Source organism: Geotrypetes seraphini, chromosome 11, assembly GCF_902459505.1.
Source record: "Geotrypetes seraphini chromosome 11, aGeoSer1.1, whole genome shotgun sequence".
NCBI classification, from domain to species: domain Eukaryota; kingdom Metazoa; phylum Chordata; class Amphibia; order Gymnophiona; family Dermophiidae; genus Geotrypetes; species Geotrypetes seraphini.
Window position 1 is genome coordinate 8,804,789 of NC_047094.1, and position 15,100 is coordinate 8,819,888.

The 15,100-nt window shown below is 46.3% G+C and overlaps 1 protein-coding gene across 1 annotated transcript in view; it reads right to left on the reverse strand.

The window, feature by feature from the left end:
* The window catches only part of MYO15A (myosin XVA), a 204,666-nt gene that overhangs the window by 32,659 nt on the left and 156,907 nt on the right, over positions 1 to 15,100 (reverse strand). The window contains exons 48-51 of the mRNA XM_033914963.1: positions 13,236 to 13,378; positions 8,729 to 8,801; positions 6,868 to 6,940; positions 1,792 to 1,865 (exon numbers count right to left, since the gene is read on the reverse strand). Coding sequence (XP_033770854.1) covers positions 1,792 to 1,865; positions 6,868 to 6,940; positions 8,729 to 8,801; positions 13,236 to 13,378 — 363 coding nt within the window. The remainder of the gene's footprint in view (positions 1 to 1,791; positions 1,866 to 6,867; positions 6,941 to 8,728; positions 8,802 to 13,235; positions 13,379 to 15,100) is intronic.

Genomic DNA, 15,100 nt, shown 5'->3' on the forward strand with positions numbered 1-15,100 from the left:
TTTGTAAACTTGTGTACACAATATAATAATAACTTTATTTTTATATACAGTGCTCCCCCGGTCATTTGTGGTCGGCGATTCGCGGTCCCGATCATTCGCGGTATTTTCCAATTGCGAATGACCGGGCAGGAGAGGGCAGCCAGAGCGCAGGCAAGTGAAGGAAATCACTCGCGGGGTGTCAGGTCAAAAGCGCGCCGGGACAAAGGCATGCCCAGACAATTGAGCGCAGCGCGGAGGTGCGCGCCGCTCTAAATTACTGTTTTTAGGGCTCCGACGGGGGGGCGTGAGGGAGGAACCCCCCCACTTTACTTAATAGACATCGCGCCGTGTTGTGGGGGTGTTGTGGGGGGTGTGGGGGGTTGTAACCCCCCACATTTTACTGAAAACTTCACTTTTTCCCTGTTTTTAGGGGAAAAGTTAAGTTTACGGTAAAATGTGGAGGGTTACAACCCCCCAAACCCCCCATAACGCCGGCGCGATGTCTATTAAGTAAAGTGGTGGGGTTCTCCCCCCACACCCCTCCGTCGGAGCCCTAAAAAAAGTAATTTAGAGCGGCGCGTGCCTCCGCGCTGCGCTCAATTGTCCGGCCGCGCCTTTGTCTTTCGCGCCGTTGTCTATGAACCCACTCGCGGTATGCTCCGACCGCCTCTTCCTGCTTTGACACTCAGCTCCTGACTGGCGAGGCCCAACTGTAGTGCAGGAAGAGGCGGTCGGAGCATGCCGCGAGTGATTTCCTTCACTGGCTGGCGCTCCAGCTGCCCTCTTCCATCTCCCCCGCTACAAAACGTATTCGCGGTTTTTCAACATTCGCGGGGGTTCCTGGAACGGAACCCCCGTGAATATTGGGGGAGTACTGTACCGCAATACCAGAAATAGTTCAGAGCAGTTTGCAGAGGAAGAGACTGTATACAGACAGCGATATTACAAAAAACCTTGTTAAGGGTAATCAAGTTTATCTGGAAGTGTTTTAGGAATGCATCAAGGCAGAAGCGGAGTCAGAGAAATTTGTCAAAGAGAGAAATTTTGATTGACTTCCTGAAAGTTGAATAAGAAAGTGCGTTTGAAATAAAAAGTAGGTTCAACGTTTGTTCCATTTGCCTGCTTGGAATGAGTGTTCGATCAAGGAATCTCTTGTAGATGCAGCCCTCCAAGGATGGGAAGGCGAACAAGTAAGATCTACGTGTACAAGTTGCGCCTAGAAAGTTGAAATGATGGGATAGATAGATTGGGGACGAACCTGTTATGGTTTTGAAGCAAAGGCAAGAAACTTAAAGATGGCCGTTGCTTCCACAGGCAGCCCGTGTCGTTTTTTGTAATATTATGCTTAGCACTCAAATCTCACGTGCAAGTTACAGAATAGCGTCAGTTCTGCGCGGAAGTTAATATACTAATTAGATATCAATTAGGGTTCACAACCAATTAATGACTCTAATTGGTGCTAATGGCAATTCATTAGCAATTGGGTGCATAACCGTCTTTAGTCGGGATTATGCAAATTGTGTACACAAGATCCAAGGGGGTGTGAACCTGGGGGGGAGGGGAGAGGGCTGTTCCTAGCGCTTATGCTCATCTCATTCAAGAATACTAGCATTTGCACCCCTAAATTTCTAAATCTGCCACTGAGCGAGCGTAATCGCTCACTCCTATACTTGAATAGCTTTTGGGAGCTCACACGCCCTTCCACAGGTCAAACTCCATCGTCAGAATGCTTTCCTATTACAGGGGGGGAACTCCATCCCGAATGGACCAAAATGTTCCTATGACCCCGTGGATTTTTGTTGGTTTGTTTACCTTTAAAACGTTGCAGACCACGTCCAGCTCCGTCTGTCCCTTCAGTGGATAGTCTCCCATGAATTTCATCACAGCTGTGAAGTACACAGTAATCCTCATCTTAATTACTATCCATCTCTTTAATTTACAAAAGAACAACCTGGGCCTCCTCTTATTGCAGGATGACATCACCAGAACTGTCATTTTTGTCCAGCTGAGAACGTATAAACTCACTGCCTAACCCAGCGGTTCCTAAACCTTTTCAGATCAAGGCCCCCTTAGCGTATCAGTAACGTTTTCACGGTGGCCCTGACTCAAAAGAAATACCTAACAGTTCCCTCTCTCGTCCCCCCATGGTCTAGCATCTCTCCCCCCTCCCCAGCCCACAATCTGGTATCTCTTTCCATTCCCTCCCCCATGGTCTGCCTACTCTCTCTCCCCTCTACCTTCTCTTCCCTGGCATCTACTTCTTTTTCCTAAACCCCTGAATTGGCAATTTTCTCACTTACACCCCCCCCCCCCCCCAATCGAGTGTGGTATTTCTATTTCTGCGGGATCCAGTACCTCTTTTTCCCTTCCCTACCCTATAGCTTTCAATCTTTGAGCCACCAGCTGCTTAAAAATGCTGCTTTCAGTGATCTCGAAAGCTTTCTCATAGTAATATAGTAAATGACGGCAGATAAAGACCTCAACAGTCCATCCAGTCTGCCCATAAGATATACCCATTAAAAATACATGATTAGATTAAATTGTCTCTTCTTTGATATTTCTGGGTCATAGACTATAAAGTTCACCTGGGATTGTCCTAGGTTCCGAATGCTGAAGTTGCCATCTAATCAAGCCATTGTGACATCACTACTGAGGTTGGCTCTTAGGCATTGGCGGAATGAGGCATTATGACATCACAATCTCAGCTCTGGAATGTTGCTACTCTCTGGGTTTCTGCCAGGTAACATAGTAAATGACGGCAGACAAAGACCTGAACGGTCCATCCAGTCGGCCCATAAGTTATACCCACTAAAAATACATGATTTGATTAACTTGGCTCTTCTTTGATATTTCCTTGTCCTAGGTTCCAACTTGTGGAGTTGCCGTCCAAGCTCACTCCAGCCTATCCAATCATCCCATTATTTGCAGGATATCTGCCGTAAAGTCTGGCCAAAAACGTCCTCATGTTCCATATTAGTGGAGTTCCCATTGGTGCCCTTCCCAGCCCATCCTACACCGAATCACCATATATGGAACACAGACTATGCAGACCATCTGCTTCAACTTTCTGTCCCTACAAAGGCAGGACACTTGCAGTAGAGGGAAAACTTCTGGGTCATCAAAGACAGCGTGTTTAAGCTGCCGGTGGCCCAGAGATCGCAAGCTGCAGGCTGGGAAAAGGAAGAGGTTTCCTGCTGGGGGAACAAAGGTGGGGTACAGACCGGCAGCTTGTTTGTGTCTTCTCCACGGCACTCACCATAGCATCCCAGGGCACTGCGGCACAGTTTGGGAAACACTGGCCTAACCACCAAATAAATGCAGTGATAAATCTATCTGTTTCTAGAGCCAAATGCTCTTACTATTATTAGCTATGTACAGTATATGTACGACTATATATCTTTATCGGCAGGTGAGCTAATGATGATAGGAGGGTGTGACTGACTTTCTTGCTGGGTGACGTGTGTGTTCATACCTCTAAGAGGTTGGCTGTTGAGCCAGTATAGGGGCTGTAGTGTGTTTGCTGCTCCACACCTGAGGGAGGAGAGTGTGGTGCAGTGGTTAAAGCTACAGCCTCAGCACCCTGAGGTTGTGGGTTCAAACCCCACGCTGCTCCATGTGACCCTGGGCAAGTCACTTAATCCTCCACTGCCCTAGATGCATTAGATAAGATTAGCTCACCAGGACAGATAATAATAATCAGTTTATATACCGCAAGGCCGTAAAGTTCTATGCGGTTTACAATAGTTAAAAAAACAACAACAATAAAAGAAGTTGAATAGAACTAAAAAAGTTAAAAGACGCTAAAATGATCAAAATAGTGCATAATAAAATTTTTACAAATTAGCTGCCTAAATACTTTGAAAATAGATGTTTTTAGATGTCTCCTAAATTCCCCATAAGTGTCAGTAAGCAAAAGCAATTGTGGAGAGAACGAGAGGGGATCGATTCCGTACAAACGTAAGGAAGTTCTTCTTCACCCAGAGAGTGGTAGAAAACTGGAACGCTCTTCCGGAGTCTGTCGTGGGGGAAAACACCCTCCAGGGATTCAAGACAAAGTTAGACAAGTTCCTGCTGAACCAGAACATACGCAGATAGGGCTAGTCTCAGTTAGGGCCAACGTAAGGAAGCTCTTCTTCACCCAGAGAGTGGTAGAAAACTGGAACGCTCTTCCGGAGTCTGTCGTGGGGGAAAACACCCTCCAGGGATTCAAGACAAAGTTAGACAAGTTCCTGCTGAACCAGAACATACGCAGATAGGGCTAGTCTCAGTTAGGGCAAACGTAAGGAAGCTCTTCTTCACCCAGAGAGTGGTAGAAAACTGGAACGCTCTTCCGGAGTCTGTCGTGGGGGAAAACACCCTCCAGGGATTCAAGACAAAGTTAGACAAGTTCCTGCTGAACCAGAACATACGCAGATAGGGCTAGTCTCAGTTAGGGCAAACGTAAGGAAGCTCTTCTTCACCCAGAGAGTGGTAGAAAACTGGAACGCTCTTCCGGAGTCTGTCGTGGGGGAAAACACCCTCCAGGGATTCAAGACAAAGTTAGACAAGTTCCTGCTGAACCAGAACATACGCAGATAGGGCTAGTCTCAGTTAGGGCAAACGTAAGGAAGCTCTTCTTCACCCAGAGAGTGGTAGAAAACTGGAACGCTCTTCCGGAGTCTGTCGTGGGGGAAAACACCCTCCAGGGATTCAAGACAAAGTTAGACAAGTTCCTGCTGAACCAGAACATACGCAGATAGGGCTAGTCTCAGTTAGGGCAAACGTAAGGAAGCTCTTCTTCACCCAGAGAGTGGTAGAAAACTGGAACGCTCTTCCGGAGTCTGTCGTGGGGGAAAACACCCTCCAGGGATTCAAGACAAAGTTAGACAAGTTCCTGCTGAACCAGAACATACGCAGATAGGGCTAGTCTCAGTTAGGGCAAACGTAAGGAAGCTCTTCTTCACCCAGAGAGTGGTAGAAAACTGGAACGCTCTTCCGGAGTCTGTCGTGGGGGAAAACACCCTCCAGGGATTCAAGACAAAGTTAGACAAGTTCCTGCTGAACCAGAACATACGCAGATAGGGCTAGTCTCAGTTAGGGCAAACGTAAGGAAGCTCTTCTTCACCCAGAGAGTGGTAGAAAACTGGAACGCTCTTCCGGAGTCTGTCGTGGGGGAAAACACCCTGCAGGGATTCAAGACAAAGTTAGACAAGTTCCTGCTGAACCAGAACGTACGCAGGTGAGGCTAGTCTCAGTTATGGCGCTGGTCTTTGACCAGAGGGCCGCCGCGTGAGCGGACTGCTGGGCGCGATGGACCACTGGTCTGACCCAGCAGCGGCAGTTCTTATGTTCTAAATCCTTACCCCATAACGCTGCTTGATATGAAAAAAGATTTTGATGATGTTTTTTTAAAGTTTACATCTTCTAACAGACGGAAAAATAAAATTCCAATGCGAGTTTCTCTTATGTCTGTTGGTTGCAAAAGAGAAAAGCTCAATTATATATTTGGGAGCTAAACCAAACAAAGCTTTTAAACAGAAGCAACCGAACTTAAACTTCACCTGCGGGAAAATAATTGAAGTACCTGTATGTAAACAGTTTTGAGTGCGGTTGTGAAACTACAAAAAGGCGGTCTACAAGTCCCAATCCCTTTCCCTGATGTCCTAATGCCTGGCAGAAACCCAAAGAGTAGCAACATTCCATCTCTGAGATTGTGATGTCATAATGCCTCATTCCACCAATAAGAGCCAACCTCATCAGTGATATCACAATGGCTTCATTGTTCTATACTTGGCTCACTTCTGCTATTGTATCGGAGGAGAGTGTGGCGCGGTGGTTAGAGCTACAGCCTCAGCACCCTGAGGTTGTGGGTTCAAATCCTATTCTGCTCCCTATGACCCTGGGAAAGTCACTTAATCCTCCACTGCCCCAGGTACATTAGACAGATTGTGAGCCCACCGGAACAGACAGGGAAAATGCTTGAAGTTGCTGTATGTAAACCGCTTTGAGTGTGGTTGTAAAACTACAAAAAGGCAGAATCCAAGTCCCAATCCCTTTCCCTGATGTCCTAATGCCTGGCAGAAACCCAAAGAGTAGCAACTAGAGAATGAAACGTGGAAAAAAATCTGTCCCCGTGACCGCCCCGTCCCCATCCCCACCGTCCCCTTCACTGCCCTGTCCTGTCCCCGCCATCCCCTTCACTGCCCTGTCCCTGCAGTATCCACCCTTCCCTCTCGGCACTTCACTGCCCTTCGGCACCCCTCACGTGGTCCGTGCATCTCCCTCCCTCCCCCTTACCTTCGCGGCGTGTTTTTAGCTTTCAGTCTTGTTGAAAGCCACGTATGCTCTGGCGGCTTTCAACAAGACTGAAACCTTAAAATGTGCCAGCGAAGGTAAGGGGGAGAGAGGGAGATAGATAGATTCGGGTGGGTAGGTAGGAAGGAAGGAGGGGGCTGCGTGCGATTAGTGACATTCCAGAGCTGCTATTGTGATGTCATAATGCCTCATTCCTCCAATGACTAAGAGCCAACCTCAGTGATGTCACAATGGCTTCATTGTTCTAGACTTGGCTCATTCTCATATTGCATCGGAGGAGAGTGTGGTGTGGTGGTTAGCACTACAGCCTCAGCACCCTGACAGGGAAAATGCTGTATGTAAACCGCTTTGAGGGTGGTTGTGAAACTGCAAAAAGGCAGTATACAGATCCCAGTTCCTTTCCCAATATTCACAGAAAACACATCTGTGCACCCCACCCCCTGATATTCGCAGAAAGTGCATCTCCACACCTCAGTACGGTCCAGGCTGAAATAAGGACTGACATCGTCACCTGAAAGCTGCATGCTGCTTTCTCAGGAAATGCCACCCCTTCTTAATTAACAGCCATGTGAAGGACGCGTCATTCTTCCCTACCTTGGAAAATGTCTACTGCTCTCTTGCTCACGATTTGGTCTCTGAATTCAATGAGCGATTCCTGGATTGGGGACTGGGCAGGGAGAGAAAGGAGGCGTCGTCAGTCAAATATAGTCAACAGAAATATGTTACTTTAACATGAATAAAGAAATCCAGTGCTATAAACTGCTGGGACAGGGGTGACATATCTCAGATGCCACCTGTGCCACTGAGGCATGTGGTGTTCCCCCCCTCTCATAAATTCAATTGTACTCTCTTACAGTACATACCGTATGTGCTCTGTATTAGCCTCTCCTTCACTTAAATTGTCAATGTAAACTAGTTTTGACCCTTTGATTGACTTGTTATGTTCTTCTTGTTTTTCAACTGCACTGTATGTAACTCTTCTATTTGTTGTGAACCGCCTAGAACTCCCTGGGTATGGCGGTATACAAAAATAAAATTATTATTATTATTATTATTAAAATGGCATGAAAACGTCAGGCCTGATAAGCAAAAATATTATGCAGTAAGTCTCTTTTTTAAAAAGATTTCCAGCAGAACATTACGTAGAACTTTACATGTAAAATGCTGGTCACATTTGTAAAAGTTAGATGAATATGGGAAGGAGAGGTTAGGGATGGTCCATATGAAGTGCCAGACCTTAACCACAAAATTCAGCCACTAAACAGATCATTTACCTGTTTAAAGGTGCCCTTCTACCATTGGCGTGTGGTCAGGGTCTTCAAGGGATTAGCCCCACCCCCTAAAGGCCCTTAGGGCAGTGCTCAAAATTTGATTGGCTGAGCAGGCAACAGGCAGATGATGCTCAGCCAATCAAATTCAGATCAGTACTGTCAGGGCCTTCAGGGGGTTTAGAGAATCCTAAGCCCAAGAGCCCTACTTTTTTTTTTTTTTTTTGGGTGGGGGCTACTTTTTGTTTGATGCAGTTTGACTGGATGAGCAGGCTGCCTAGTCAACAAATCAAACTGCATGAAACAAAAACAAAAAATTAAAAAGTAGGGCTGACTCCATCCTTTTTATATCTTTTTGAAGGTGCAGCCTCCGGAATTGTACACACTATTAAATTAGGTCTCTCCAGAGTCTTATAAAGGGGTATCAATACTTTCTTTTTCCTACCGGCATCCTTCTAGCATTCGCTTTCACCTTTTCAACCTGTTTGGCCACCTTAAGATCATCACATATTATCACACCCGAATCTCTCTCCTCTTTCATGCACAAAAGTTCTTCACCCCCTAAACTGTACCGTTCCCTCGGGTTTTTGCAGCCCAAATGCATGACCTTGCATTGCTTTAACATAGAATCATGATGCCAGATAAAGGCCAAATGGCCCATCCAGTCTGCCCGTCTGCAGTAACTATTATCTCTTTCTATGTCCGAGAGATCCCACGTGCCTATCCCAGGCCCTCTTGAATTCAGACACAGTCTCTGTCTCCACCACCTCTTCCGAGAGACTCTTCCACGCATCTACCACCCATTCTGTAAAAAAGTATTTCCTTAGATTACTCCGGAGCCTATCACCTCTTAACTTCATCCGATGCCCTCTCATTCCAGAACTTCCTTTCAACTGAAAGAGACTCGACTCATGCGCATTTACATTATGTAGGTATTTGAATGTCTCTATCGTATCTCTCCTCTCCCGCCAAATTTCAGCCCATTCTTCAAGCTTCGCTAGGCCCTTCCTCATGTCATTCACACGATCAGGCGTGTCTGCTCTATTGCAAATATCAAGTGAACCCATTTCAGCATAGTTCAGCTGGGCACCTGCTAATCAACCATGACCATATGCTTTAAGATGTGTTAGAAATGTTTCAAATAAATACATAAAATAAGGCTTCTGTGCTTGGTTTAAGTGCTGTACCTTTGTGAATTTGAGCATCTCTGCTGGATCTCTGGATTCTCGCTCTTTTTTTGATCTCTGCCTGAAGGAATCACTGAAAGAAACGAAAGCAATTTTATATCCAAGTGTGTGTGTCTGGAAGTATGGCTGTATAGATTGACTAGTATTTTAGCCCGTTACATTAACGGGTGCTAGAATATATGTATGTCTGTCTTTCTTTCTGTGTCTCTCTCCCTCCCGCTGTCTTTCTTTCTGTCTGTCTCTCTCCCTGGCCCCCTTTGTCTGTCTGTCTTTCTGGGTCTCTCTCTGCCCCTGTGCCTTTCTTCTTTTCTTTCTGTCTCCCTTCCTCTTGCTGTCTGGCTTTCTTTCTATCTATCTGTCTCTCTCCCCCCCACTTCCCAGTGCAGCAGCCACAGCAGCATTCCCTCCCCCTCCATGTCCCTGTGCAGCAGCATTCCCTCCCCCTCCACTATTTCCCTGTACAGCAGCATTTAGATCCCACCTTCCCTGTGCAGCAGCCACAGCAGCAGCAGCATTCCCTCCCACCCCACACCACTTCCCTGTGCAGCAGCAGCAGCATTTCCCTTACCCCCCTTTCCCTTCCCTTGGTCTTGTCTGCTCCCTTAGTCCCTTGCCACCCCCACCCTTCCCTTCCCGCGGTCCGACAAATCTGTCGATTCCAGCAGCGTGTGCAGCACTCTATACACGCTGCGTCGGGGCCTTTTACTGCCATGATTTACTCTGGCACGTCCCTGATGACATCATCAGAGACGCGGTAGAGCAAATCAGGGCAGTAAAAGGCCCTGAAGCAGCGTGTGTAGAGTGCTGCACACGCTGCTGGAATCAGCTGGTTTGGAGTTGGGACCGGGGCATCCCTTCGCGGCTGGAGTGTTTTGGGCTTCCCTTCCCACCCTGCGAGGTGTCGCCGTGGCTCCTCTCGATCCCGCCAGCGTCGGAAGCCTTCTTTGACGCTGGTGCAGCTGGTGAGAGGAGCCAACACGGAGAGCAGGGAGTCCAGCGCTGGAGTCCAGTCCTGCCGGCCAGTGGTAGGTGCTGGGAAGTAAGGCTGGGGACTCGCGCATGCGCACTCCTGTGGCCACAGACCTACGGATCATAGAAGCACGCAGATAAGAGTGCGCATGCGCGAGGTAGGCTTTTATTATACAGGATGCTGGTCTGGGAAAGTAAGAGAGATGGAAAAAGGATGTAAAAGCTGGCACTAATTTAAATAATATTTGAAAAGTGACAATATTTTTTCCTACGTGCCTCAATATTTAGCCCCTTCACAGTAAGGGTAGGGTTACCAGATTCTCTCAAAGGTAAATCTGGACCCATGGCCATGCCCCCAGGCCCGCACAGTTCTACCTGCGTACCGTCCCATCCACCCCCGCCCCCTTAACTTGTTCGTGTGTCGGGACGGCTCTACGCATGTGTGGATGTGACGCATTGATGTCACGGTTGCGCACGTGACGTCACCGCGTTACATCTGCCGATGCTGTCCCAACGTTGGAAACGTTTCAAAACATGGATAAAGTGCTTGGTTTCGCAAAGCGACCCAAGGAAATCCAGACGTCTGGTAACCCTAAGTAAGGGCCAGATTCTGCAAATGGTGCTGTCACCAGCGGTCACCTACAAAAGCGCGGCGTGTGTCAATTGTGCGTCAGAAATGTAGGGCAGGCTTTTGAAGGCCTACGCTTCCAGCACCAATCTTTCATGGGAATCACATCTATAGAGGCGTAGGGTTACCACATTTTGCAACTAGAAAAATAGGAAGTGTGGCCCTGCCGCATTCCGCCCGCCAACCCCAGCCCCACGTAAACCTCGTCTCTTCGGGCTGAGTCTGGAGTGCATCTGGCCATACGTGTGATGTTCCCGCGTCGCAGCTGTCCTTCTTACTTTCATTGCTTTCGACGGAAGTAAAACCCGGATGTCTCAGTCCGTGCTCCTTTGTCTGGAGCTATATGGTAACCCTATGACTATCTCCAGAAGACATTGGGGCCAAAATTCTGTAACCAGCACCTAATGTTAGGTACCTATTTTGGAGGCGCCCAACTAGAGAGGCGCCTATCAAAATTGAACAAGTCCAATTAAGCTTTTTAATCAGCACTAATCGAAGCGTAGGCGCCTATCAAGAAAGAGCGATTCTGTATCAAGGCGCCTCTAAAAATTTAAGCGACCTTCCAAAAAATAGGCGTTATGCATGTTAGGCGTGGCTTTGCGTTAAGCGCCTTGTTAAAGAATCGCTGCTCTTAAGCGCGTTTAGGCACTCACATGGGCGCCTACATTTTAGTTGCGCCTAGAGCTGGCCTATTTGTTGGGCGCCTCCAAAATAGGTGCCGCTCGGTACGATTCACTTGACAGCACCCAATTACACTTGAATCACGCTGAACGGTGCCTATATCAGCGCTTAACTTTTGGGCGCTTATAAAATTTGCCCCTGTATGCTTGAGTGTTTGGAACACCATTGGTAGATGATTACATTACATTAGTGATTTCTATTCCGCCTTTACCTTGCGGTTCAAGGTGGATTACATAAGAGTTGTTATGATAATAAGAAGAACTAAACTAAACTAAACCTTAAGTTTATATACTGCATCCTCTCCACGGAAGTGGAGCTCGGCACGGTTTACAAGAACTTAAAATATAAGAAGAGAAAGGAAAAGGTTTACATGAGCTTCTATATAGAATGGAAGAGTAAGGGGGAAGATAGAATGACATGTTAGAGAAGAGCCAAGTTTTCAGTTGCTTGCGGAATAGTTGGAGAGAGCCCAGGTTCCGCAACGGGATAGTAAGGTCGTTCCAGAGACCTGTGATTTTGAAGAGAAGAGATTTTCCCAGTTTACCTGCATAGAGAATACCGTGTAGAGAGGGGAAGATATTAAGAAGTACTTTAGGAATAGTTTGAGCATTTTCTAATTTGTTAAGGAGTAGTTGGTAATTGCAGGAGGAATTCAGAGACTGTTTGGTTGTGTTATATTGGTTTTATGTATTTTTTTGAAGAGTAGGGTTTTTGTTTCTTTTTTGAAGGTTTTGTAGTCTGTGGTCGCAGTCAGCAGATTGGTGAGTTGTCGGTCCAGTTTCGCTGCTCTGGTGGCCAATAGGTTATCATACATTTTTCTTCTTTTGACATTTTTGGTTGGTGGGTGTGTGAATATAGTGTGAGTTCTCCTGTGTCTGGTTGAGGTGGATTGGGTTAGTTGATTGTTCCAGTAGGTTGGGCTGTCTCCGTTTATAGCTTTGAAAAGAAGGCAGTGGAATTTGAAGTGTACTCTGGCTTGTATTGGGAGCCAATGTGATTTGTGGTATGCTTCTGTGATGTGGTGGTATTTCTTCAGTGAGTAGATAAGTTTTAGGGCTGTGTTTTGTATGGTTTGAAGTTGTTTTATCATGGTTGCTGGGCAGGGAAGATATAGTATGTTGCAGTAGTCTATTAGGCCTAGTATTAGTGATTGTACTACTAGTTGGAATTGTTTCCTGTCGAAGAATTTTCTGACTTGTATTAGGTTTCTCATGGTTGCGAATGATGATTTTATTAATTTGTTGATTTGTGGTTGCATGGTACAGCCTCTGTCTATCAGTACTCCAAGGAGTTTTAGTGTGGGTTGAATGGGGTATGAGACCGAGTTTATTTCTAGGTTAGTCAATGTTTTCCAGGAGGATGAAGTTTGTTTTGTCCGGATTAAGTTTTAGTTTGTGTTCTTTCATCCATGTTGCTACTTTTTCAAGTGTTCTGTGTATTGTGCCTATCATGGTGGGTTCAGGTTGGTCGAAGGGGAGGAGTATGGTGATGTCATCTGCGTAGCTGTAGGAGGTAATGCCTAGTTTGTCTAGGTAGGAGCTTAGAGAGGCAATGTATGATTACACCAAAGTGTGCGTATTTAGCTATTAGAAAAGTATGTTAACAGATATTGAAGGTTCATTTAATAAAATAATGTTATGATTTTTTTGCATAAAATGTCCTTTAATCATTATTTCATGACAGGAGAATGTTTTCTTATTCTTTTGTGATTATAACAATGTATTAGGGGGGGTTCTAAGGAATCTGACCCACTTGTTATAATAAGCATGTTGGAAGCTCTGTAGTGTTATTTCTGTACTGATTTATTATTCTTTTTCAATAAACCAGGCTTGACATAAAATGTCTTTTTATCAATGTATCATTGCTGAGTGTGAAAACATAAAAGTTATGGCTATAATACCAAGAAATTTGCTCCATTAAGCAAATCTGAAGAAAAACAGAGCTTTATGTAATCAGTAATGTAAACATTTCCTGATCAAGCGCAATTTAATTCAAGAGAAAAAAATTCAATTCACACAGTTTTTCTGGACCACCCTAACCTGCAGGTCTAGAAGTTGACATTTCAAAGGAAATTTCCCCGGAGAGTCTCCCTAAGAAAACTGGGCTGACGATGCGCTCCGGGCGGAAAATATTGGCACGTAGCTGGGTCTACTTTGGAGTCCTAAAGAAAGACGTGAAATATGACGGTCTCCACTGACGGCACATGGCAGACGCTTGTTGGGTACTCACGTTGTCTTCTTCTGCGCGTCTCGGAAATATTTTTTGGCAAATCCCAGCATGGTGTACTGCTCATCTTGCAGGATGCTCTCGTCCACGGCCTCTGTCAGGTACTCGCCTACCCCCTCTCCGTAATCACTGGGTGCAGGGGACACCTGAAAAACAGGGGGAAGCATCAAGGAAGAAGCACCATCTACACTGCCGGACAGCCTTAGTCCATTGGTACCGACTATAGGATGTGGGGCTGTTTATATATTCTTTGGGCCAAACATTCAAATAAAGCTGAGCCCCTAAATTTGTGCCATATTTCCATCCAAACTAACCCCCCTTTTACTAACCCGTGGTAGAAAAAGATTTAAGAGGGAAATTATGATGTACGGAGGAGCGGACTCATTCAGGTACTTCATTTGAAATACCATTCAGGGTTAAAACTGCTATTTGCATCCACTACCCCAGTACTGAATTCTCTCAATATAAGTATGATACACTTGTGGTTTTCTACTGTCACGATTCTGATATTTAGTCTGTGTCTAATCTTGGATTGATCCGCACAAAGAATTTTTGATTTGTGTGTGAGTTCCTTTTAGGTCAGGCAGTGCTGTAGTAAGGGAGAGGGTCACCCCTCTCCCGCTGTGCACGCGTCCCCTTCCCTTTTCCCGTATTCCCTTTGACGTCATTTCCTAGGCGCAGGTCCTGGAAGTGACGTCAGAGACAGCGCCAAAAAAGGTACGGGGAAGGCAAGGAGAGCAGCAGGGAACAAGTGAACAGGCGGAGAGCGGGCGGGTGGGGAGTGAGCGGGCAGGCGAGCGGGGGAGGGGAGGAGAGGTGCCGTCGCACCCTTAGGAAGATTGTGCCCGGGGCGGACTGCACCCCCCCCCCCCCCCGTCGCTACGCCACTGAGGTCAGGAGTAGAGAATGACACGGTGACAAAATTCATCATCGTTCCCATCCCTGCGGATAACCTCGGGAAATAATCCCATGTCATTTTCTAGTGTCTATTTCATCCTCAGTCCTTCTACACCAGCATTCTTCAAAGCAAAGCTTGTGGGTCAGTAGTTGTGGCCATTCATACTCTGATTCTTATGTGAGCCAAGGATAATGAAGCCATTGTGACATCACTGATGTGATTGGCTCTTAGGCACTGGTGAAATGAGGCATTATGACATCATAATATCTGCTCTGGATACCAGAGACTATCATTCTGTAGTGTCTGTTTCAACCTCAGGCCTTCTACACCAGCATTCTTCAAAGCAAAGCTTGCGGGTCAGTGGTTGTGGCCATTCATACTCTGATTCTTATGTGAGCCAAGGATAATGAAGTCATTGTGACATCACTGATGTGATTGGCTCTTAGGCACTGGTGGAATGAGGCATTATGACATCACAATATCTGCTCTGGATACCAGAGACTGTCATTCTGTAGTGTCTATTTCAACCTCAGTCCTTCTTCAAAGCAAAGCTTGCGGGTCAGTGGTTGTGGCCATTCATACTCTGATTCTTATGTGAGCCAAGGATAATGAAGTCATTGTGACATCACTGATGTGATTGGCTCTTAGGCACTGGTGGAATGAGGCATTATGACATCACAATATCTGCTCTGGATACCAGAGACTGTCATTCTGTAGTGTCTATTTCAACCTCAGTCCTTCTTCAAAGCAAAGCTTGCGGGTCAGTGGTTGTGGCCGTTCATACCCTGATTCTTCCCTCTCTCCTTAAAGAATGACATGAAGATGGTTTCCCGTGGTTATCCACGGGGACGGGAACGGTGATGAATTTTGGCACCGTGTCATTCTGTAGTCAGGAGTTCTCAACTCCGTTCTTGAGACACAACAAACCGAACTGGATTTCAGCATATCTACAATGAATCAGCAGAAGAAA